General features: G+C 35.9%; 1 protein-coding gene across 1 annotated transcript in view; it reads left to right on the forward strand.

The window, feature by feature from the left end:
• Positions 1 to 22,643, forward strand: part of LRP6 (LDL receptor related protein 6) — a 177,891-nt gene that overhangs the window by 147,761 nt on the left and 7,487 nt on the right. The window contains exons 15-22 of the mRNA XM_004435377.3: positions 763 to 953; positions 6,501 to 6,710; positions 9,278 to 9,403; positions 14,307 to 14,543; positions 15,221 to 15,331; positions 19,396 to 19,626; positions 20,898 to 21,034; positions 21,698 to 21,795. Coding sequence (XP_004435434.1) covers positions 763 to 953; positions 6,501 to 6,710; positions 9,278 to 9,403; positions 14,307 to 14,543; positions 15,221 to 15,331; positions 19,396 to 19,626; positions 20,898 to 21,034; positions 21,698 to 21,795 — 1,341 coding nt within the window. The remainder of the gene's footprint in view (positions 1 to 762; positions 954 to 6,500; positions 6,711 to 9,277; positions 9,404 to 14,306; positions 14,544 to 15,220; positions 15,332 to 19,395; positions 19,627 to 20,897; positions 21,035 to 21,697; positions 21,796 to 22,643) is intronic.

Below are 22,643 nucleotides of genomic sequence, written 5' to 3' on the forward strand. Positions count from 1 at the left end.
AATTTCGACCCATACCTCCAGGACCATTTGAACTGCAACATCCTCTCTGCAGTTTTCCTTAATCTACCCCACCCCCAGCCAGGTGTGATTTTCACCTCTCTCAAATACCCAGCACTCCATATCTGTGCCTCTCTAGTTATACTTAGTCGTTTCCAATTTACCTTATACTGAGTTGTTTTTAATCTTATATTTCCTACCAGACTTTAGGTTCCTGTATGACAAGAACTCAAATGTCTTTTTTGATTTAATACAGTGCTTTTCATGTAATAAATAGTACTTATTTGCATCTGAATGAATGATAAGGAATTCAGCAGGGAAAATAGCTTACTTCAGAAAAGTTATAGGAAAGAGATGAACTCAAAATTCAATATAAGAAATGATTCGTATGTGACATTTTTAGTTGTGAAATGGACTACTTAGAGAAGAAGTTTAAAATTTTGTGTCCAGATCTCTCTGGGTACTGCTTTTTTATCTTTTATTTATTTTATTTAATTGTATTATTCCACAAGCACAGATGTGCCTGTGTCTAACGCTTTGTTTTTGTTAATCCGTGCAAGTTAGCTTTCTAAGAATTTCTGTGTACCTTTTATTACTATTATTGAAAGTGATGAAAGTATCCCATGGTCTTCTAAAAAATATATTCTGAAATTAAAAATAAGATTTTAAAATATTATTCTGCCTCCTTTTATCTTAATCAACAAGAATATTCTCATTTTGTATGGTTTCTTCCTTTGGTAAACTTGTTTCTTCCTTTCTCTTCAGCTATCTGTATTTTACCAATCTTCAGGAAAGGTCTCCGAAAATTGAACGGGCTGCTTTGGATGGAACAGAACGGGAGGTCCTCTTTTTCAGTGGCTTAAGTAAACCAATTGCTTTAGCCCTCGATAGCAGATTGGGGAAGCTCTTTTGGGCTGATTCAGATCTCCGGCGAATTGAAAGCAGTGATCTCTCAGGTACCCGAGAAATGTGTTTCCTTATTTTTATTTGAGTTATTGAGATATTCATCATTAGCATTTGTATTTTTCTTCCATTGTATTTTTTTTGTACACATTTCTTTACAGTTTTATTCACTAAAAGTAGTCAACATCAAGTTGGTTGGGCAGCACTCTTTCTTCAACATGGTTACTCCCTTTGTTATGTAATGACTTGCCAATTTTCTTGATTTGGGCTCTGTAAATAATATATTTCTAATGCATCTCTTCTCCTTTCCAAATTCTTCTGCTCTAGTTTATGTTCTCATCATCTCTGGGCTGAATTCTAGCCTGTGATTAGTCTCCTCCCTACTGATTTTCCCCCCTGAAAGTTTATGCACTGTTTCTAAATTAATTTTCTGAGGCATGATTTCTAATTATGTCATTATTGTAGTAAAAAAAATCTTCAGAGTAGTCTCATAACCTGAAGAAAAAAGTCTAGTTGTACACTTAAGTTGGCATTTGCCTTTCACAAACTCATCATCAAACTCAAATGATCTTAACATTCCTGGTGTTTTAACCAAATTACATCATTTCTTGGTCTTCAGATGTGCTTTTACTTTCTCATTGTCTACAATCATAGTTACTTCCCCTCCCCTCAGTTTCTGATGTCCAAATACTCTGTATGGCCTCACTAGTGATCAGGGAAATGAAATTAAAATAATACACTGTTTATATCTATCAGAATGGCACCATTTTTTGAGAGGACCATCCTTTCACCATTTATTGTCTAATATCACCTTGGTTATAAATCAAGTGACTATATTTGTATGAGTTTGTTTCTGAACTGTAATGTTCCCTTGGTCACTTTGTCTTACGTGACATTATATTGTCTTAATTATTATAACTTTATAACAGATTTATCTGGCAATGTGCGTCGTTAATATTTTTTCAAGTTTACTTTGACTATTCTTGACCCTTTGCATTTCCATATATATTTTAGAATCAGCCTCTGAGTTTCCACCAAAAAGAAAATACCTACTAGAATTCTGACTGGGTTTGCTTTGAATTTATAGATCAATTTAGGACGAATTATTATCTTTATATTAGTCTTCCAAACCATGAACATGGTATATCCCTCTATCTATTTACAACTTTAATTTCCCTCAGTGTTTTATAGTTTTCTGTGTAGAGGTCATGCCCATCTTTCATTAGTTATTCCTTGGTATTTGATGCTTTTGAATGCTAGTAGTAAAGAGTATTCTAAATTTTTAATATTATATTTTCTGATTGTGACTGGAATATAGAAATACAGTTTATTTTTTTCCTCCCCTCTGGTATATTGAGCTTGTTCCCAGGGACCTTGCTAAATTCACTTATCTGTAGTTTATTTAGGATTTTCTACATTATGGAATCATTTGTCTACAAGTAATGAGAGTTTTATTTCTTGTTTTCCTGTCCTTTTTCCGTGTTGCCTTATAATACTGGCTGGGACCCCTAATCCAGCGTTGAATAGAATAATAGAATTCTTGGATTTTTTTGTTTTGTTTTTCTTGATTTGGGGGAAAGCATTCAATACTTAATGATTAGGTATTATGTTTGCTGAAGTTTTTCTGTAGATAACTTTTTTATCAGATTAAGGAAGTTCCTTTCTGTTCCTGGTTTGCTAGAATAAACTTGGCATGATACATTATCCTTTTTATATATTACTGGACTTGATTTGCTAAAGTTTTGTTTAAGATGTTTGCATCTGTGTTCATGAAAAAGATTACCTTATAATTTTCCTTTCTTATAATGTACTTGTTGGAGTTTTGCCATCAAGGTTACATTCACCTCATAAAAAGAAATGTTTTCCCTTTTTCTGTTTTCTGAAAAAGGTTAGTATAATGTTGGTAGGGTTTTTTTTTCTTTCCTTCCTTATATATTCACGGATAAGCATGCACTTTTATCATGGGATCTTTTTCTACTTCATATTTTTAGCCTCCCGTAGAGCCTTTTATCCTGGATTGCATTTAGGGCATGCTTAGTTTGTTGAACCCATAAACGTCTCGCTTCGTTATTGGTTCCAGTGTTCTACTTATACTCCTTTTATCACTGCCGTCAGAGTTGATGAGATCCTCATCATGTCTGGGCTGGGGTCTTGCAGTGACACTGTTGACATCTCTTTTTCCCTGGTTGTCCACTTGAGGCCATCCTTCCATTGCCACCAACTAATCTTTTTTAATCACTCCTATTATTACTGTTTTAAATTTAACTTTAATTTTCATCAAAGTAATACATGTAAATATTTACGGAAATCAAATGGTTCTACTTGGCTTATAAAAAATAAATTTGCTCTTCTCCTTCCTACTCTCAGTTCCCACTCTCAGAGGCATCCACTTTCAGTTATTTTAAAATAACTTGCTTAAAACTGTTGTTTCTTGATTTTTCAATTTTAGACATTGCGAGTTGACTTCCTTTGTTGGAAGAGAAAGATTTTGCTATCTGAAACTGTATATCCCCAAAATACCACCGTGAACTCTTCCATCCTCCCAGCATAGTTATATCATAATTTTCAAGTGCATACTTAATTATTTAATGTTATTTATGGCGATGCAGATATTACCATCAGCTACATTTCCTTCTATAGATTTTTTTCTCCCTGAAGTTAATCTTGTCTAATGTAAATATTATAAATATTGTTTCAATACATAGAGATGTATCAAGCAATCCATCTTTTTTTCTTTTTAATTGAAAGCATGCCTCCTGAATTTTTTTATCATCTTGCTCCAATCTGGATTTCCTTGCTTTCTAGGCCAACTTCCTTTCACCATTACCCTAGGGATGCACCTGCCAGTCTCCTGCTGCTGTTTCCTGGATTCCATTACTCTGGTTAATTCCTTTTTCTTGATAGAACACATCCTCTATTAGCTTCTTGAAAAACGTTTCATAGGAAGTTAAAATTCTTGATCTTACTTGTCTGAATGTTTCTTTTCCTCACACTTGTTTGATAATTTGGATGTGTTTAGAATTCATGTTTCATAACTATTTTCTCTCAAAATTTTGAAGACAGAACTCCATTGTCTTCAAGCATCTCATGTCACTGGGGTGTTTGATGTCATTGTGATTCCTGACTTTTTATATGTGATCCTTTATTTTCTCCTCTAGAAGTTTTTAACATCGTCTCTTTTTCCCCACTGTTCTAGAATTTGATGATAATATGCCTTTGTGTGATCCCCTCCCCCTTATCTCTTTGATTCTTTATTTCATTGACCTGAAATTTACTAGGTGAGTCTTTTCTATCTGGACACGTACACCTTGAGTTCTGGAAAGTTTTTCTGTGTTATTTCTTTGACGATTTATTTTCTATTTCTCATTCTGTAACTTTTATTCAGATGTTGGACCTTCTTGATTATAACTGTATTTTTCTCTCCTTTTATCTCTTTCTCTTTTTGTTCTGCTTTCTGAGAGGATTTTTCACATCCTGTTCTTTAGGTTTTTTTGTTGCTTTTGGTTTGTTTTCTTCTGCTTTTAACAGTGTCTTTTTCTCGAAGTTCCTTTGTTCTGTTTGTCTTGGCCTTTGTATTTGAAAGTAGAAATTTTCTTTAAATATCTGGTGATCCTTAGTTGTCTGTTTATATTTAACAGTGAGGCACTAAAAGTGCTGATTTCCACATTGCTGCTGCTTGTGAAGTGGTAGGATTCTTGTGTACACCTGGTTGTTTTCTAATGGGACTCCCAGGTGATGCTATCTGAAGTTCTTTTCTCTGTATACCTCAGGTTTTTTGTTTGATTATAGTTGGTGGTGGTGGTTTGTTTTTCCTATAGGGAAATCTTCCAGCCTTCTGTAGGAGGATAAAAGCTGGCTGCCAGTGCTCTTGGAGTCTAGTGGGAGAAGGGTGTTGGGGAGAGTCTCACCAATCAGAAAGTAGAATTTTAAGTAATTCCCTTGTAAAATCCCATGTTATGGTGCTGCCTCTTGGGTCTTTGCCTGGTGTTTTAAAGTCTGATTCAACCTCTTTAGAAAGTGAATCTTCAGTCTTCTGCTAGAGGAAGGGAGGAGATCCAGGAGCTGCATAACTTCTTGTACTGATTTTCAGTCAGTACTCTTCTTTCAGCCCCAGCCACATGACTCCTCTCTTTGCTCCATCCCAAAATACCTGGTGCTTCCACTTCCTGAGCTAATTGATTTTGTTGTTGGCTTCACAGACTGTAGGCATTTAGCTTTCTCTGGGCTACTGTTTCATTATCCCTGGTCTGTCTGTTCTCCAACTTCCAAATTTTATATCACTTTTTTACTCTTATGTCCTATTTATCCTTATGGGTTTATACCTTAATTTTTTTATTTTTTATTTTTTTTTGGTGAGGAAGATTAGCCCTGAGCTAACATCGTTGCCAATCCTTCTCTTTCCTGAGGAAGATTGGGCCTGGGCTAACATCCGTGCCCATCTTCCTCTACTTTATGTGTGGGATGCCTGCCACAGCATGGCTTGATGAATGGTGTGTAGGTTGCGTAGGTCCACGCCCGGGATCCGAGCCTGCGAGCCCCGGGCCACCAAAGCGGAGCACGCGAACTTAACCTTTACATCACTGGGCTGACCCCTATACCTTATTTTTTTTACTACCATTTTAGTAGATTTTTAGGAGAGAGCATAGGTAAACTTGTGTTTAAGCCACCATGGATCTGAATGTTGACTTAGGCACTGCCTTCTCATCTGGAATATCTCCCTACTTTTCTCCAGATATTTAAACCTTAGCTTTATGCTAGCCTCTTTCTTGGAACTTTCCCTGATAGTTCCAGAGTATAAGCTAATATTTTTCTTTGCTTGAACTCATCACTTAGGAATCATGAAAATGTTCTATAGATATTTGAAGGACTATTATGAGGAAGAGGGAAGAAATGAATATGTTTTTTCTTTTTGAGTGAGGGAGAAGCTTTGGGGGTGGGGAGTGGAGCACAGATTTCAGCCCACTATGTGAAAGAACTTTCTCACAGTTCAACAATAGAATAGGTTGCCTCTTCAGAGTCTGGATGGCTCTATGTCTGGGATGTTGTGGAAAGAATTCTTTGAGCTGAGGCTCGAACCAGGAAACCTCTGAGTCAGTTATTGTTTCTGTGTTCTAGGTGGCCAGGTAGGGTTAGGGGGGAGTTGTCCTTCACGGGTGCCTTAGGTGTACTAAGTGAGTTGAGAGGCCAAGAACACAGAGCTCTGGGCTCACCATCACTGCTTCACCTAGAGAAGTACCATTTTTATCTGTTTTATATGTTAGAGCTTTTCATAAAATTTAATTTGAAAAATGGACTCTGTTTTAAAAAAAAAACTTGTGAAAACTGCTCTGAGTTCTTTTCTATGTTTCTATGAACTAGAATATTTACTATGTGTTGGGCATTTATTTGCTCTTGATCACTCTTGAATATCTAGTCTATTACCTATTTTCTAGTATGTGTATATCTTTTCTTCTCAGAATGATTTTTAAGTTTTGTGGTAGAGAGCTTATCATATTTTCCTTTGCAGTACTTTTAAAATCTAACTGGTATTCAATAGATAGTTGTTGAATGTATGTCTTGACCCACATGAATCATTTCTGTTTAATGTTCTCCTTTCCAAGGTGCCAACCGGATAGTATTAGAAGACTCCAATATCTTGCAGCCTGTGGGACTGACTGTGTTTGAAAACTGGTTATATTGGATTGATAAGCAGCAACAAATGATTGAAAAAATTGACATGACAGGTCGAGAGGGTAGAACCAAAGTCCAGGCTCGAATTGCCCAGCTTAGTGACATTCATGCAGTAAAGGAGCTGAACCTTCAAGAATATAGTAAGTTTTGACAGTGTACTGCTCACTGCAGGATTCATGTTTGTTCTCAGAAATTACGATAAAATTAAAGTGTTCTTTAATGTCGTCTTAGCTCCTTAAGATTTTCACGCACTTTTAGTATTTCCTTTTTTTTTTTTTAACTCTTCATGTTTTTAAAGCCTTGTATCAAACTCACCTAGGAGCTTTATCAAATTAAGCGTCTTTTCCCCATAAAACAGGAGTGGTAGAAAGGAATGGTCTTTTTCATTTTCAAAAATTTCCCCAGGTACAGCAAAGACTCTGCTTGTCATGCTTTCTCTTGCTCTCCTTCAGACTCTTTAAGAATACTGATATAAAGCATATATTTCTTCTGTTCCTTGTATACCCCCATAGTTTGAACAAAAGCAAAATTATATAATGGTAAATATGTTATTATGGAATAATCTTATTCTTAGGCAAAAGCAAAACAAACTAAAAATTAGTGTGTAAACTTAGATAAGACTGGGCCGGCCCCGTGGCTTAGCGGTTAAGTGCATGCGCTCCGCTGCTGGCGGCCCGGCTTTGGATCCTGGGCGCGCACCGACGCACCGCTTCTCTGGCCATACTGAGGCCGCGTCCCACATACAGCAACTAGAAAGATGTGCAGCTGTCAAATACAACTATCAACTGGGGCTTTGGGGGAAAAAAATAAATAAATAAAATTATAAAAAAAAAAAAACTTAGATAAGACTGTGCTTAGTAAGTGCTGTTTTTTCCCCTCTTAGATAACTTTTTCAATTCTCAGCTTAGAAAACTAGCCATAAATATTTTTTTAATATTATTGAAAACTTTTGAAATGGCTAATTATGTTAGCCTAGTTTCTTGTTAATATGTGTCTGTAATGAAAAGTACCCTCATAGCGGCCGGCCCTGTGGCTTAGTGGTTAAGTGCATGCGCTCCGCTGCTGGCGGCCCGGGTTCGGATCCCGGGCGTGCACCGACACACCACTTCTCCTGCCATGCTGAGGCCGCATCCCACATACAGCAACTAGAAGGATGTGCAACTATGACATACAACTATCTACTGGGACTTTGGGGGAAAAAATAAATAAATAAATAAAATTATTAAAAAAAAAAAAAAAAAAAAAGTACCTTCATAGCAATCACTACTGTGTCTTACATGATTATACCAGGAATGCTAGTGTTAAATGGAGCCCTGAAGAGAGAACTATTGGAACTCCTTAACTTCTCAACACAATGCTTTCAAGTCAAATTGGAGTATAAAAGGAGAATTGAGGAATGAGAGCACCATTGCTTGTTCAAGTCTTCCTCGTGTAGTAACTGTTCATGAACTTAGAAGTTGTTAGAGGTATTTGAGAATCAGAAAGTTAGAGTTGTTGTCATTCTATGTTATGACATGTAACTCATGCTGAACATTTAATAGAAATAAGGTAATAATAACACAATATAAGTTACTTATTTGGTTGCTATATGAATATTTTATTGCAGAAAACCTCAATGGAGATTTTGAGAATTTCAGGGGGGATATCTTTTTTTATAATTCAACATTTAAATGTCTTTATATTTGTAAATGTATTTTTTCAAATTTCTAATAACATTAAAGAAAATGAGATTTTTGTTTATCAAAAGTGTCATGGAATTAAAAGATTGAGAAACACTGCTATATAGGTTGTGTATTTTAATATGACTGATGTCTGTTTTGGGATATCTATGTAGTATAACATATCTGCTCATTTGTAGATAGCTGACTCCCTCAATCTCATTAACACATGCTGAAGCAGTTCTGATGTGTTTTTGAGAAGAGAGTTGGATGAGAAATGGATGGCTACATTAGATATTGGTATTCAGTGATGACAAATGTCAAGTTTCTTTTTTAACACAAGCTAAGTAGAAAATTCAAAGCAATGATTTCATTAAATACAACTTGTGAGACAGACTTTGAAAAGTTGCCTGACAGTGTATTTGTTTAATTTATCGCTGATATAGGGAAATTAAACATTTGTAACATTCCAAGTTATATTTTGCAAATGACCAAGCAAATAATTTTCATTGTCTCTGAGTGGTTGAGTTCCATGTGAACTTAAACTTTTTTCTTCTAATAACTCTTTAATTTTCAGTGGATTCCTCATTAAAATGTACTTTTTGAGTAAAATTGTGTTATCTTTAAGAAAGATAGAATTTCTGAGTTAAACTCTTTACTTTAGAAGAGTTTTTGTATTTTAAATAGAATAATATCCAGGTCTCAGCATTCTACGAAGCAGTTTTTTTGGTTTCAATAATCAGCTTTTCTTATTTACAAAAATTAATGTGAGCTGTACCATTACCTTCTTAAAATACTTAAAATATATTTTAGATATAAATATGTAAAGACAGTGGTTAGATATAAGTATTTTGTGTTTTTAAATTGTTGTCCTCATTTTCTTATAGATTGTATAGGGATGGATTGAGGAGTTATTTTCTGTAGAAATACAGTCCGAGGTGATTTTACATTTGATTTTCTTGATAACTCATAAATAATTGATTTCGACTGGGCTGTTCCTCCCTGCCCCTCCCCCCTTTTCTTTATCTTTTTTTTTTTTTTTTTGGCAGGACAGCACCCTTGTGCTCAGGATAATGGTGGCTGTTCACATATTTGTCTTGTAAAAGGAGATGGTACTACAAGGTGCTCTTGCCCCATGCACCTAGTTCTGCTTCAAGATGAGCTATCATGTGGAGGTAAATATTTTACCATTTTCTTGTGTAGGTCTAAATGCTAATTAACGTGTTCCATAACTTAGTCTAGCATTCTATGATTTGGCAATGAAATTGCTCTTTTTCCTAACTTGATTGGTCACTTGTATTCTATTCATCTGCACTATACTAGGCTTTTGGGTTATTCTAAGAGTGCATCCATCAAGACAAGTGATAGGTATAACTTAATCCTGGGACTAAGGAGAAAGTGCTCTTACTGGGGGAAACTCATCCTGTGATGAGTATTTCCTAATAATAATTAAAGTTGCTTTTTCCACCCCAGACGGTAACAAGATGAATTAATTCTACCTCCTATAATCTCCATCCACTGAATTCTAGATTCTGTTGGGAATGTATCCAGTGAAAAAAATATTCTTCTGTTCATATCCATCAGCAGTTCCCTATTGTTTTTCTTACTTATCTTGGGGGAAAAAAATTGTTTTTAAGATGTCACTGGGTGGTAACAATGTTGTAGTGAAATTAGTTCAGTCACTCATGGGAGCATAACAGATTGGTACATTCCTTTGTTAAAGCATAGTATGGTAGCATCAAACACCATAATATTCATTCCCTCAGTTCAGAAATCCTCCTCTTGGGGATAATTCTAAGTTAATTCAACTGAAGGAGAAAGACTGTTCTCTATAGTGGCAGAAATTTAAAAAACAATGTAATTTCTAATGATAGGGAAATTATTAAGTAAAATAACTGATTTTATATAGCTATGAAACATTATGATCATAAGCTGATGTAAAAAGGTAGCCAAAATTTGGCTCAAGTGGAAAAACAATTATTAAAATGGTGTTTTCTACTATGATGACACCTGCATAAAATGCATATTTCTGTGAACAAAGATTAAAAGAACATATGCACTCGGGCCGGCCCTGTGGCTTGGTGGTTAAGTGCGCGCGCTGCGATGCTGGCGGCCCGGGTTCGGATCCCGGGTGCGCATCGAGGCACCACTTCTCCGTTCATCCTGAGGCCGAGTCCCACATACAGCAACTAGAAGGATGTGCAGCTACGACACACAACTATCCACTGGGGCTTTGGGGGGAAAAAATAAAATAAATAAAATCTTTAAAAAAAAAAAAAAAAAAAAAAAAAAGAACATATGCACTCAAAATATAAAAATTGTTGATAAGATGGTTTTATAAGAATGTTTTATTCTTCTAACTTACCTTTAAGTTTTTAAAAATAAATGACATGTATTGAGCAGCAGCTGTGAGGCACTGTGCTTAGACTGCAGGAGATTTGAAGATCTTTGAGATAGAGCATACAGTTTAGTTAGGGAGATCACATGTGTGCAAAGTAGAAGTTAAGCTCTGGTACTTGAAGTATCCCCCCAAAAACGGCAAGTACACAATGTGGATGTACTTAATGCCACTGAACTTATACTTTAAAGTGGTAAACTTTGTTAAGTATATTTTACCACTAAAAAAATAGCAAGTAGTTCCATATCAGGGTACTGTATTATTACTCTAAAAAAGGCAAATCCTAGAAAAATTTACCTTTATGTAATGCTAACATAGATAAAACTGAAGCAAGGATATGGCCTTCCATACTGCAATAAACAAAAAATTAAAAAAAAAAAAAATAAATAAAATAAAATGTCCTTTAAAAGACCTTTGATTATTTTATAATGTGTGCATTAAATGAATAGAATGTTTTAACAAGTGAATACAACTACGTTACCAACACACAAATCAAGATACACAGTGTCATCATTAAGAAAAGTACCTTCGTGTCCATTAGCAGCCAATTCTCCTCTTCCAGAAGTAACCACTGTTAATTGATTTTTATCCCCATAGTTTAGCTTTGCCTGTTCTTGAACTTTATATAAGGAATTGTAACATATATACTCTTTTTAGATTCTCTTGCTTAATATAATATTTTTGAGATTCAACTGTATAGTGGAATGTATCAGTAGTTTTTTTCTTTTTATTGCTGAGTAGTGTTTCATTGTATAAATATGTCACAATTTATTATTTTATTAGGGACATTTTAATTGTTTTCAATTTTTTTGTTATTAAGAATAAAACGGCAGTGAATGTTTGTGTAGAAGATTGTTTTGTGATTTAACATTGATTTTACAGTGGAGACAAATGAAATACAAAATCTAAATTCCTCTGCCTGACCTTCAAGATGTGTTTTCAGTTTGAGCCTGTCTTACTTCAACTCATTTTGTATTTCTTCCCAGCTTGCTCACTTTATTTTTGTTTGGTTGTTTAGAATTTGATGATCACTGTGGCATATTCTGTTTTGTTTTTGTCTCTGTGGATATACTTGTGGAATTTTAGGGATGTATTTCTCTTCTTGCATGCCCATCCTAAACCTTACTCATTTTTCAAGGTGCAGCTCGTCTCCTCATGATGTCTGAAACCTTCACTAGCTGTTATTTTCTCCTCTTCCTCTGAGCTGTAGCACTTGTTACCACAGTTGCATGACATGCAGTTCAGACTAATGTAATCATTTGTATTCATTACTGTCTTCCTGTCTCCAACCAAATTAAAAGCTCCTTAAAGACGTGGACCATACTTTATCTATTTTTATTCTCCACATGTTCTAGTATAGTGCTGAATACATAATAGGCTCAAATTTCCTCTATAAATAATCCTCAGATTCCCGTGTAAACTGTTCACCTGTAATCTGCAATATTCTCTATTTTAAAGATAAAGGTTTTCTGATCCATAATCAAATAATAAAGTTACTGAGTTCTTCATAGAATTTACTAACAGATAAGTTTTTAAAAGAAGTCGGTGAGCCTGTGGTGTAGTGGTAAAAATGCAAAGGGCTAAAAGTAAGGAGACTGCCCTTCCAGTCCTATCCTTTTTTTATCATCCTTTGTTTATAGGAAGCTCTGTAACCTTAGGCAGTCACTTAGCCTTCTGAGCCGCAATTTCCTCATTTACAAAACAAAGAAATTGGGATCGAATGGAAATTCCCAAACTGTTTGGTCTCAGCATATTTTTATATTTTAAAAAATTATTGAGGGCCAGCCCCGTGGCTTGGCGGTTAAGTGCGCGCGCTCCGCTGCTGGCGGCCCGGGGTTCGGATCCCGGGAGCGCACTGACGCACCGCTTCTCCGGCCATGCTGAGGCCGCGTCCCACATACAGCAACTGGAGGGATGTGCAGCTATGACACACAACTATCTACTGGGGCTTTGGGGGGAAAATAAATAAATAAATAAAAAAATCTTAAAAAATTATTGAGAACCCTAAAGAGCTTTTGTTTGCATAGGTTATATTTATACATACTGTAGTAAAATTTAAAGCCAAGAACATTAAAAAATATTTATTAACAATAGTAAACCCTTACATGTTCTCAAATCTGTTAAGAAAATGAACTGTATTTTCTAAAGCAAAATAATTTTAGTGAGAAATGACATTATTTTTACATTTTTGCAAACCTCTTTAATGTTGAGTTGGATTCTCATGTCTACTTTTGCATTCAATCTGTTGTAGTATGTAGTTTTGGTTGAAATATATGAAGAAATTTGGCCTCATACAGATATGTAGTTGGAAAACAGAGGACTATAATAATAATCTTTTCAGATAACTATGGGTATTCATCTTGAATTCTACACCAAATCTTGACAAGTGGTAGTTTTCTATAGGTTTAGTTGCAGTGTGGAATTTGAAACCATCATAGTCTCTTATATTAAAATCCGTTGATCTATTTTGTGCTCTGAATGGATATTTTATTCATGCATGATTTTGTATCCTTAGACTTTGGTCATTTGGAAATATTAGAATTCCATTCAGAAATTCCCAGATCTTCAGATTTTGACGCATTTCATTATACAATATCAAAAAATCACGTGTTAATATCACCACCAATCTCATCAGAAAAATCTTTTAGTACTGGGAATCTGTCAAGCTTACAGTATTAGATACAAGTTTTCCAAAATTATAATTTCTCATTGAAAACTCCAGTGCTATAATTTGCCACAAAAGTACAGTGTTATGGTTTGCCATTGTTTTCTTTGAAGTAACAGGCTCACTGTTTTGGGTTTTTTTTTAATTAAACTTTCTGCCAAATATCCAAGTGTAAATAACTAAAGTTTATTTGTCAGTTGTTCTTTCAAATACAAATAGTATTCCATTTTGGGATGAGTTTAAAACTCAAAATGCTTTTCCTTGAGAAACCATCATACTTAGGTATGCAATATGAGCTTTCTGCATACTTCTCATTTTGTCAAACAGAATGTTGAAGAGACATGTACTCAGAGTTGGTTTTAATATAATTAATATTTTTACTGATTCATCAAGAACATTCTTTAATGAAACTGGCACTTTTTTTTTTTACTGTGAGTGCGTGGCTCTGTAGAATGCAATGGCTACTAGTACAATTTGGTGCCATTGCCTTGAGTCTGCTAAGGTGCCAAGAGTTTTACCTACCATTCCTTTTGTAGCATTAGTGCGAATGTAGTGAGAAAGGCAAGTGACATCTTAGTATTATTATAAAATAGTTTTGACCTTGTAGATCCCTCTGAAAGACGTCTCAGGGACCCCCAGGGGTTTGAGGACCACTCTTTGAGAACCTCAGAGATAGAAAATTTATGAATTCTAGGCTAACTTTAAAATATTTGGAGGTTGATGATTATAGTGATTATTCCTAGGTTATGTGTGAGAGTCTAATGGATTGCAAATATAGTAATCCTACTTGAAAACTTCTGCTATTATAATGTTTTGCAAGTTAGTGAATCTAAATGAAGTAGTATAAAAATTTTACTTTTTCTCTGATTAGATGAGATAGTTTACAAATTTTGTCTATTCTAAAGTGTTTTGTATATGATAATTATTAAATGAGCTTCACTCAGGTGTAAATGTTTGTACCTGTGTGTGACTATTATTGTGTTTTTGTTACTCCCCTCCTCTTGTTCATTTGAAGAACCCCCAACGTGTTCTCCTCAGCAGTTTACTTGTTTCACGGGAGAAATTGACTGTATCCCTGTGGCTTGGCGGTGCGATGGGTTTACTGAATGTGAAGACCACAGTGATGAACTCAATTGTCCTGTATGCTCAGAGTCCCAGTTTCAGTGTGCCAGCGGGCAGTGTATTGATGGTGCCCTCCGATGCAATGGAGATGCAAACTGTCAAGATAAATCAGATGAGAAGAACTGTGAAGGTATCCAAATTCCTAGGGCCTGGATATGTAGTCCTTTTTCCATTAAGTTGTTTGAAATTCAGAGTATTGCTTTGGCTTAGTGGTAGATTTGGAGTTTTTCAAATCCTTTTGACTTTATTATATCTAAACAGTAGCATGTTCCAAATTGTTGTTTTAATTCACTTAACATGCATGTGGTTTATATACGTTAATAATCTTTGCACATTGAGAAATGAGGCCAAAAGATTAGACCTTCAGTATGTAGATAGTCCTTGCTTCCAGTGAACTCTGAATAGTGGATTTATTTATTACAATGTAAAATAATTCCATATTTTCCTCTTCCTTCTACTAACCTTTAACACAGTAAAAAAAACAACAGCAACAAAACCAAACAAACCAACAAATTCTCTAGAAGTTTTTAGTGTCTAGAAATGCAGGTAGAATTCTCGAATTCTTAACAGAATTATTAGTGAAAGATGAAATTTAACGTAAAGAACAAAATAGGAAATTTCCTGCTGGATTCCTTTCTCTACTCTTTTCTCTCTACCAGTGGAAATCCCCCGAGAATAATTTTTTAAATTATATCTAAAAGTCTAATTTGTTTTTCATTTGCACTCAGAAAGCACTTTTTGACTCTTGCCCGAGTTTGGCTTTACATGATAGTAAAAATAAGAGAACTGTTTGCATTTTCTCCCCAGTGCTTTGTTTAATTGATCAGTTCCGCTGTGCCAATGGTCAGTGCATTGGAAAACACAAGAAATGTGATCATAATGTGGATTGCAGTGACAAATCAGATGAACTGGATTGTTGTAAGTAGGACTAAAACTTGTGTATTACTCTTAAGGGAGAATTTTAAAAATACTTTTTCCTTTTCTTTCTGTGTGAGTTTCACTTATAATCAATATTTCCTTATTAAGCAATAAGTATTAATGTTAAACTATTTATTCCAAAGATTTTTTTTATATTTTGCTCTTAATAATTCCTTAAAGATAGCAGTTTTCTCTTGCACAAAAATCTTCACAGAAACGTTTAGTAAAGCATCAGAAAAGAATAAATATTGTTTTGCCACAACTAAAGTTAGGACATTCTCAAACAGTTGAGATACATGGAAATTAATCAGTGTTCTAAACTTAAGAACTTCTGAACATTACTCTGTTTCAAGTCTCCCATTTTTTTCTTGACGTGTTTCCACCAGTCTCTCAGTGAGTTGAAGAGCTTCCTTAAAATGTACCTGAGGATACTTTGGCCACCATGTAGCCCTAGGCCTAGAGACCCTAAGCTGAATAGCCTATAGTTTCTTCAAAGTTCATAACTGTTGACCAATGCCCTAACATAAAATATATCCCAAATTGATAAACTTATTTCTGAATGGAATTCAGCATAAGCCAGGTCTACCCTGTCAAAACTGGTTTAATGAATTTAGATAGAACTCATTTAAAAACTCTTGAATCTTAATGAAGACTTTAACTTGGTATTTTTACAAAATTCAAATGGGATACACACTACGACTTGTAGAATCTATTTTTTATTCAACAAATGTTTACTGAATACCTGCTGTGTGCTAAGGATACATGGTTCCTGTACCAAGTTTCTCGGAGTCCTCTGTGGTTGAGGTAATAGTAAGAATTGGGATTTTTTTTGTGAGGAAGATCAGCCCTGAGCTAACATCTGTGCTAATCCTCCTCTTTTTGCTGAGGAAGACCGGCTCTGAGCTAACATCTATTGCCAATACTCCTCCTTTTTTTTTCCCCGTAGCCCCAGTAGATAGTTGTATGTCATAGTTGCACATCCTTCTAGTTGCTGTATGTGGGATGCGGCCTCAGCATGGCAGGAGAAGTGGTGCGTTGGTGCGTTGGTGCGTGCCCAGGATCCGAACCCCGGGCCGCCAGTAGCGGAGCGCGGCGCACTTAACCGCTAAGCCACGGGGCCGGCCCAGAATTGGGATTTTAAAGCCAGGCAGAGATGGATTTGAATTCTAGCTCCACTTCTTACCAACAAATGATTTGTTATTGTTAAACCTTAGTTTCTTCGTCTTTAAAATGAAGATAATAATAGATAATAATATTTAGCCTGGTGGTTGTGAGAAAATTAAATGGTTTAATGTATAGTATATAAAACATATAGCGTGACTCATAGTAGGTACTTTTGATAAAGGAGTGCAATAAGTGTTATCCAATGTGCTATAATAGAGATCTGTACAAGTAGTAGCGCAAAGGAGAGAGGGGTCACATCTTTAGAAATGAAGATGGGGTTCAATCAAGGAAGACTTCTTAGAAAAATGGTGCTTAAGATTTGGTGTTGATCAGCGAATAGTATTAGTTATGCAGATAAATAGAGAGATTGCATTCCATGCAGAGGGAAGATCTTGTTCAAAAGCAGAGTGAAACAGGCACCTTTGGGAAACTACATGTAAGTGGGACTGCCAAAATATAGGCTACGTCTTGAGGGATGTCAGCAAGAGATAACATACGTAAAGGTAAGATACTGGAGGACTTTGCTTTTCTTCTTAAGAGCCTAGCCAGTATTACAGAATAATGGAAAGTCATTGAAAAACTTAAGGAAAGGACTGTCATGGATACATAATTGTGAAAGCTGTAAAACAGATAGATTGGAGGTGATAAGATTATAGGCAAGGAAATCAGTTATGTTGGTTCCTTTCAAACTTTTGTGACCACATCAAGAGAAATACAAAGATGTGGGTGCAGACATAAAAGAAACAAAAGTGCCATACAACAGTATTTACCCATATTATGTAGAATGCATTCTGAAGTTTTCTGTTTTAAAATGCTGGTTGCAACCCACTAAATTGTTTTCTTCACCTAATGACTTGCAGTGTGTAGTTTAAAAATGCTTAGGAGGCTCTTGTAATTCAGACAGAAGATGATGAAGCTCTAAATCAAGAAGAGCAGTGGTAGTGGAAAGGAAGGGATAAATTTCATAAATAAAATAAAAAGGGGTTACCAAACCCTTAGATACAGTTAATAGGTTTAGATTGACTCACAGGTACCTCATTGAGTGACTGGAGTCAGTAACTAGAATATGTACCAGGGATGGAAAACTGAAGTACCATTCCACATCTTGGCTGGAGATGTAATGTTTGGCTGACGTAGGCTTTTTATTAGTTTATTTTTGTTTTTAATTTAATTTAAATGCCTTTAATTTACCACAGGCACCATCATTTATTTGTGATCTACTTTACCCCTGGAATCTAGGAAACATGGCAGAGATGGTGACGATGAGTTCAGTTTAGATATGTTGCATTAAAATTGCCCGTGATATCCCATTGAAGCTGTTCAGGAAGTAGTTGACTGTATGAGTCTGTAGCTTAAGAGAGAGGTTTGGGCTCTTCAGTTTATTAGTGATAATTAAAGCTGAGACAATGGATGAAACCTCCCAGGGAGAGTAAGTAGAAGAGGAAGATAGCAGATGGTAGATAGAACTCTACGAAGCACCTGCGCTTAAGAGGCAGACAAAAGAGAGTGAAGCTGACAAAAGGAAACGGAGAAAGAATAATCAGAGACAATAAAACTAAGAGAGCGGTATTTTGGAAAGATATTGATCAGACATTTTTGAGAAGAAAACAAGAGCCAGCAGTATTGAATGTATAGAGAAGTCAATGAGATGAAGAGTTTATTGAATATGGGAAATAGGAGAACTTTGACCTTTGCCAGGCTAGTTTCAGTGTGTTGATGAGGATAGAAGCCTGATTTCAGTGAGTTAAGATGTGACCCCGAGACTAAGAATTGGAGATAGTGAGTGTAAACTAGTCTTTCTTGAAGCTTGGCGTTAGAAAGGAATGCCAGGGCACTGAAAAGGAGTGAGCAAGATGGGATGGTTGCTTACAAAGGCTAAGGAGCAAGGAGAGTCTATGTCTCAGAGGCCACAGACGAAATATGTAACTGGCAGCCCCTACATGTTATACGATGTCATTTTCTCTCATTTCTTTCGTTTAATCTATCAGAGGATGAGTTTAGCTATGTGGATGGGAGATTTGAGGTAATATAAGGCAGAAGGAAGGTTTTTAGAGGATCTGCAATTGTAACGTAGTCTGACTATTCAGAATGGAAGAATTTTCCTTCTAAATAGAGGAGTGATGCTCTAAATTTGATGAGCCCCTTTTCCTATTTCCCTCCACTTCTGATATTGATACCGTCATCTTCTAAAGCCTCAGATAGCTCAGGGATCCCGTGAAGGTGGATGCCATGGGCAGGGTCTTCCTCTGATGCTCTCATGCTCTGGCCTTTCTTTCTGTGTACTCAGTTATCAGAGACCTTATGTTCCTTGCCCTCAGGCAGCTAGACTCATCCTGGAGGCAGCAGGAAATTGGGCCTGAGAGCTAATGCTCATCTTTAGCTTCTAATTTCCCTTCACCAGGCCTAAGTGTCACTTTTCAAACCTAAAATCAAGCTCAGAACTGCTTTTGGCTTCTTCACTAGTCCAGGTAAAACATTTGATGACTTTTCCAGGTCCATCCCTTCTGGTGCTAAAATTTCCTCTGAAATTCCAAAATAATCTTGATTTTTATGATATGCAGAATGAAGTAGGATAGATTTTATTTATATATATATATTTAAAGCTTCTTAATGGTGTTTAAATCTGTAGTTCACTTAATATCTTTGTTTTTATCAATTTGCAGTTATACTTCTCAGTGTATTGTTTTATTTCTGCCTTCACTTAGGATAGTTCGTTTTGATTCCTAATGACGACATTTATCCATATATCCATGGGGCATGGTGTATATGTATTCATGAGAAAAATGTTTATAAGTTGTCTTCATTAGGTTCACGTTCTGCTCACTAGCCGTCTTTTCAATTACTATTTTGAATCTACAGTTGGTTTTCCATTATATAACTGTACTGCATCCGCATTTTAGATCCAACTGAGGAGCCAGCACCACAGGCTACCAATACAGTTGGTTCAGTTATTGGAGTAATTGTCACCATTTTTGTGTCTGGAACCATATACTTTATCTGCCAGAGGATGTTGTGTCCACGTATGAAGGGAGATGGAGAAACCATGACTAATGACTATGTAGTTCATGGACCAGCTTCTGTGCCCCTTGGTTATGTGCCACACCCAAGTTCTTTGTCAGGATCTCTTCCAGGTGAGTTAAGACTGATCCCTTGAGAATCAAGTCTTGGGTCCTGGCAAGACTGCCAAGTTTCCATTATGGGAACAGGATACTGCCTAGAGTCTATTTCAAATTAGACTACTTAGGGTTTAAAAAATTATAAGAACAAATGTTTTCTTTTACTTTTAGCACTTTCTCTATACACAAGAGACCTTAAATGTGTTTTGGTAGAAATTTCCAAAAGATGTAAAGCAAATACATATGTAAGCATTTATATATACTGCATTTCTGGGTGTGCTCCACTGAAAGTAAATCAGCTAGTTATTTGGTGAAAAGAGTCATAAAGCACATGTTCTTTAGGTTCACTACCAGGGACCTCAGTACGGCCGAGCCCAGGAATTAAAGGAGGCCAAAAAATAAAGATTCCTTTTCAGCAAGAAAGATTTGGAAATATCTGAGTAATAGCAGGGAGGGATATATTCTTATGTTTTCTCCTAACTGTAGGTGATGACAGTGGGCCTAGGGTTTGTTTAGGCATAGCCAAGTAGCCAGAAGTTCTGTACTTGGGTAGACCGTATTGCTCTAAGGAAGTACAGCTTTCTTTTCAATGCTTTTTGGTGCCTTTAGAGAAAAGAAGCCTTTCTTTTAATGAATATGGAAAAGGAGTACCAGGCAAAAGCCCTCTGAAAATAAGAACTTATTTTGGGTTTAACTCTAAGTAAACAGACATGGTTTTTAAACTGTTAATGATAATGATTCCTTGTTGCCATTCCTATTTTCAATTAGTGGAATTTGGGGAGTCACTGGAAAAAACAGAATTTCTTCTTTAGCGTTGGTGGTTATGATTCCAACAACATTTGCATCCAGTAGTTGAAGAAATAATTTTCCATACATTGTGTTTATGCCCTTAAAAATGGGTTTAGTTTCCTTAGGAGCAAATCTATTGTTTAGTCTACCCTGCTTCACAGCCTCCACTCTCCACAGTCCTTTCTTCCTCAAATCCTCTGTGAGTTTGAAAACCTCTCATTTTGCAGAACTCTGCTTCCGTCCTGGGGAGAGAAGGGATAGGAGCTATTCTTGGCCTTGTTTTAGGCCAGTTCTCAATAGAAGTATTCGCTTCTAGAGAACATGCATTTCCTTTCTCCATTAAGTGTTTTCAATTATTATTAGGAAAAGACGGCATAAATTGTTTTAAAATCAAACTATTTGACTATTGGTATTTATAATCCTAGTTTTGAATAAAATTATTTCATGCATTTTTATGGATCTTATTCATCTTCAGTGTTTATCCTCTTTCATTTTAGGAATGTCTCGAGGTAAATCAATGATTAGCTCCCTCAGTATCATGGGAGGAAGCAGTGGACCCCCTTATGACCGAGCTCATGTCACAGGAGCATCATCAAGTAGTTCTTCAAGTACCAAAGGCACTTACTTTCCTGCAGTAAGAGTCTGTTTTCCTTTGAATGCTAAGATAAATAGGATCTTATATTTGTAACTCATTTTCATTTAAATGTCAATATGCAGTGATGGTAGTGTAAAAAGTTTTTTAGTATAGAATTTAGGCATGTAAGGCTCAAAGAAGGATTTACCACCATCATGTGAGAACTTATAAATCTTTCTTTAAGTTTACTTTGTAGTGACCAGCATATCTAGAAGAACTGGACATTAATTTCATATTTCAGGTAAAAGTAGAACTACTAAATAGTACTTCCTGAGAGGCTTAGGACCTTCATTCCATGACCTCCCCAAACAGTAAGCATACCTGGTACTTCTCCTAAGACAGTAATTTTTCTCTAAATTTTCATAATTTTGAAAAATCAGAACCCAGCTGTGCTGAACTTAAACCAGTGACTTGTAGATTATAGATTTCCTTCTCATCACCTTGTGCTGTTTAGCCGTGATGAAATTGTGTCTTGGGTTGTAGAGAGCCACAATCCTAAAGTACTATTTGAAGTCAATTCTTTGGAAAAGAAAGATTGTGCTAATAGTGTAATGGAGAGGAGTATGAACAGAGATGAAGGAGGAGAAGTTCAAAGAAAGTCTAATAGTCTCTGTCTGGGATAGACTATTGTTATTTTAATAATTTAATTATTTTTCCTTTTAGATTTTGAACCCTCCGCCATCCCCAGCCACAGAGCGATCACATTACACTATGGAATTTGGTTATTCTTCAAACAGTCCTTCCACTCATAGGTCCTACAGGTAACACAAATCCTCCTCTAATATGTCGGTGGTCCCATAAGAGTCGTACCATATAGCCTAGGTGTGTAGTAGGCTAGACCATCTAGGTTTATGTAAGTACATTCCATGATGTTTGCACAATGATGAAATCGCCTAAAGATTCATTTCTCAGAACGCATCCCCGTCGTTAAGCAACACATGGTTGTAAGTCGAAGTATTTATTAGACGGAAGAAGTATTCTAGTTGTGGGCTTGATGTAGCCCCGAATGAGTAGATGATGGTCACCAAGATGGAATAGGCATCTTGTCTTGGTAATGCTGACATGACCCCTACAACAAATCCTTTTCTTTCAGGGCATTATACATTTGTTTAAAGAGAGTCGCAAATGCTGGCTTTTAGAGTAATAAAGTAGAACCCCCAAAGCTTTGACAGTATTCTAAGGAAAAGTTACCCACCAAAGTGACTGATTTCAAAATAGGTTACTCTCGGGTTAGGTTTGATTGATAGTCTAAGAATGGAATATTGGAATAAGACTATGGTTCAGAGAGTTGTGAGAGCTCTAAAACAGCAGGGGCATTAAGAGCACAGAATTTGAGAGAAGTTGAGAGAAGCTGAAGTTCAGCCCTTGCTTACATATGTTATTACAACCTGGAATGTAAGATTTCTCATATAGTTGCATGGAATAAATCGTGACTAACTAAAATAAATGAAATGTGTTTGTAAGCCAAAAAGAGGGAAATTATGCCTTTGTGCTGATTTGTGATTCTGTAGAGCATATTGAGCAGGTTAAGTGTGTCATCCTTAATTTTCTAGCTTATTTGAAAGGCCAGCAGAAAGTCAACAGCTTGATATTCTCTATCTAAACACTT

The sequence above is a fragment of the Ceratotherium simum genome, chromosome 17, assembly GCF_057802395.1.
Source record: "Ceratotherium simum simum isolate JZ-2026a chromosome 17, ASM5780239v1, whole genome shotgun sequence".
Taxonomy (NCBI): Eukaryota; Metazoa; Chordata; class Mammalia; order Perissodactyla; family Rhinocerotidae; genus Ceratotherium; species Ceratotherium simum.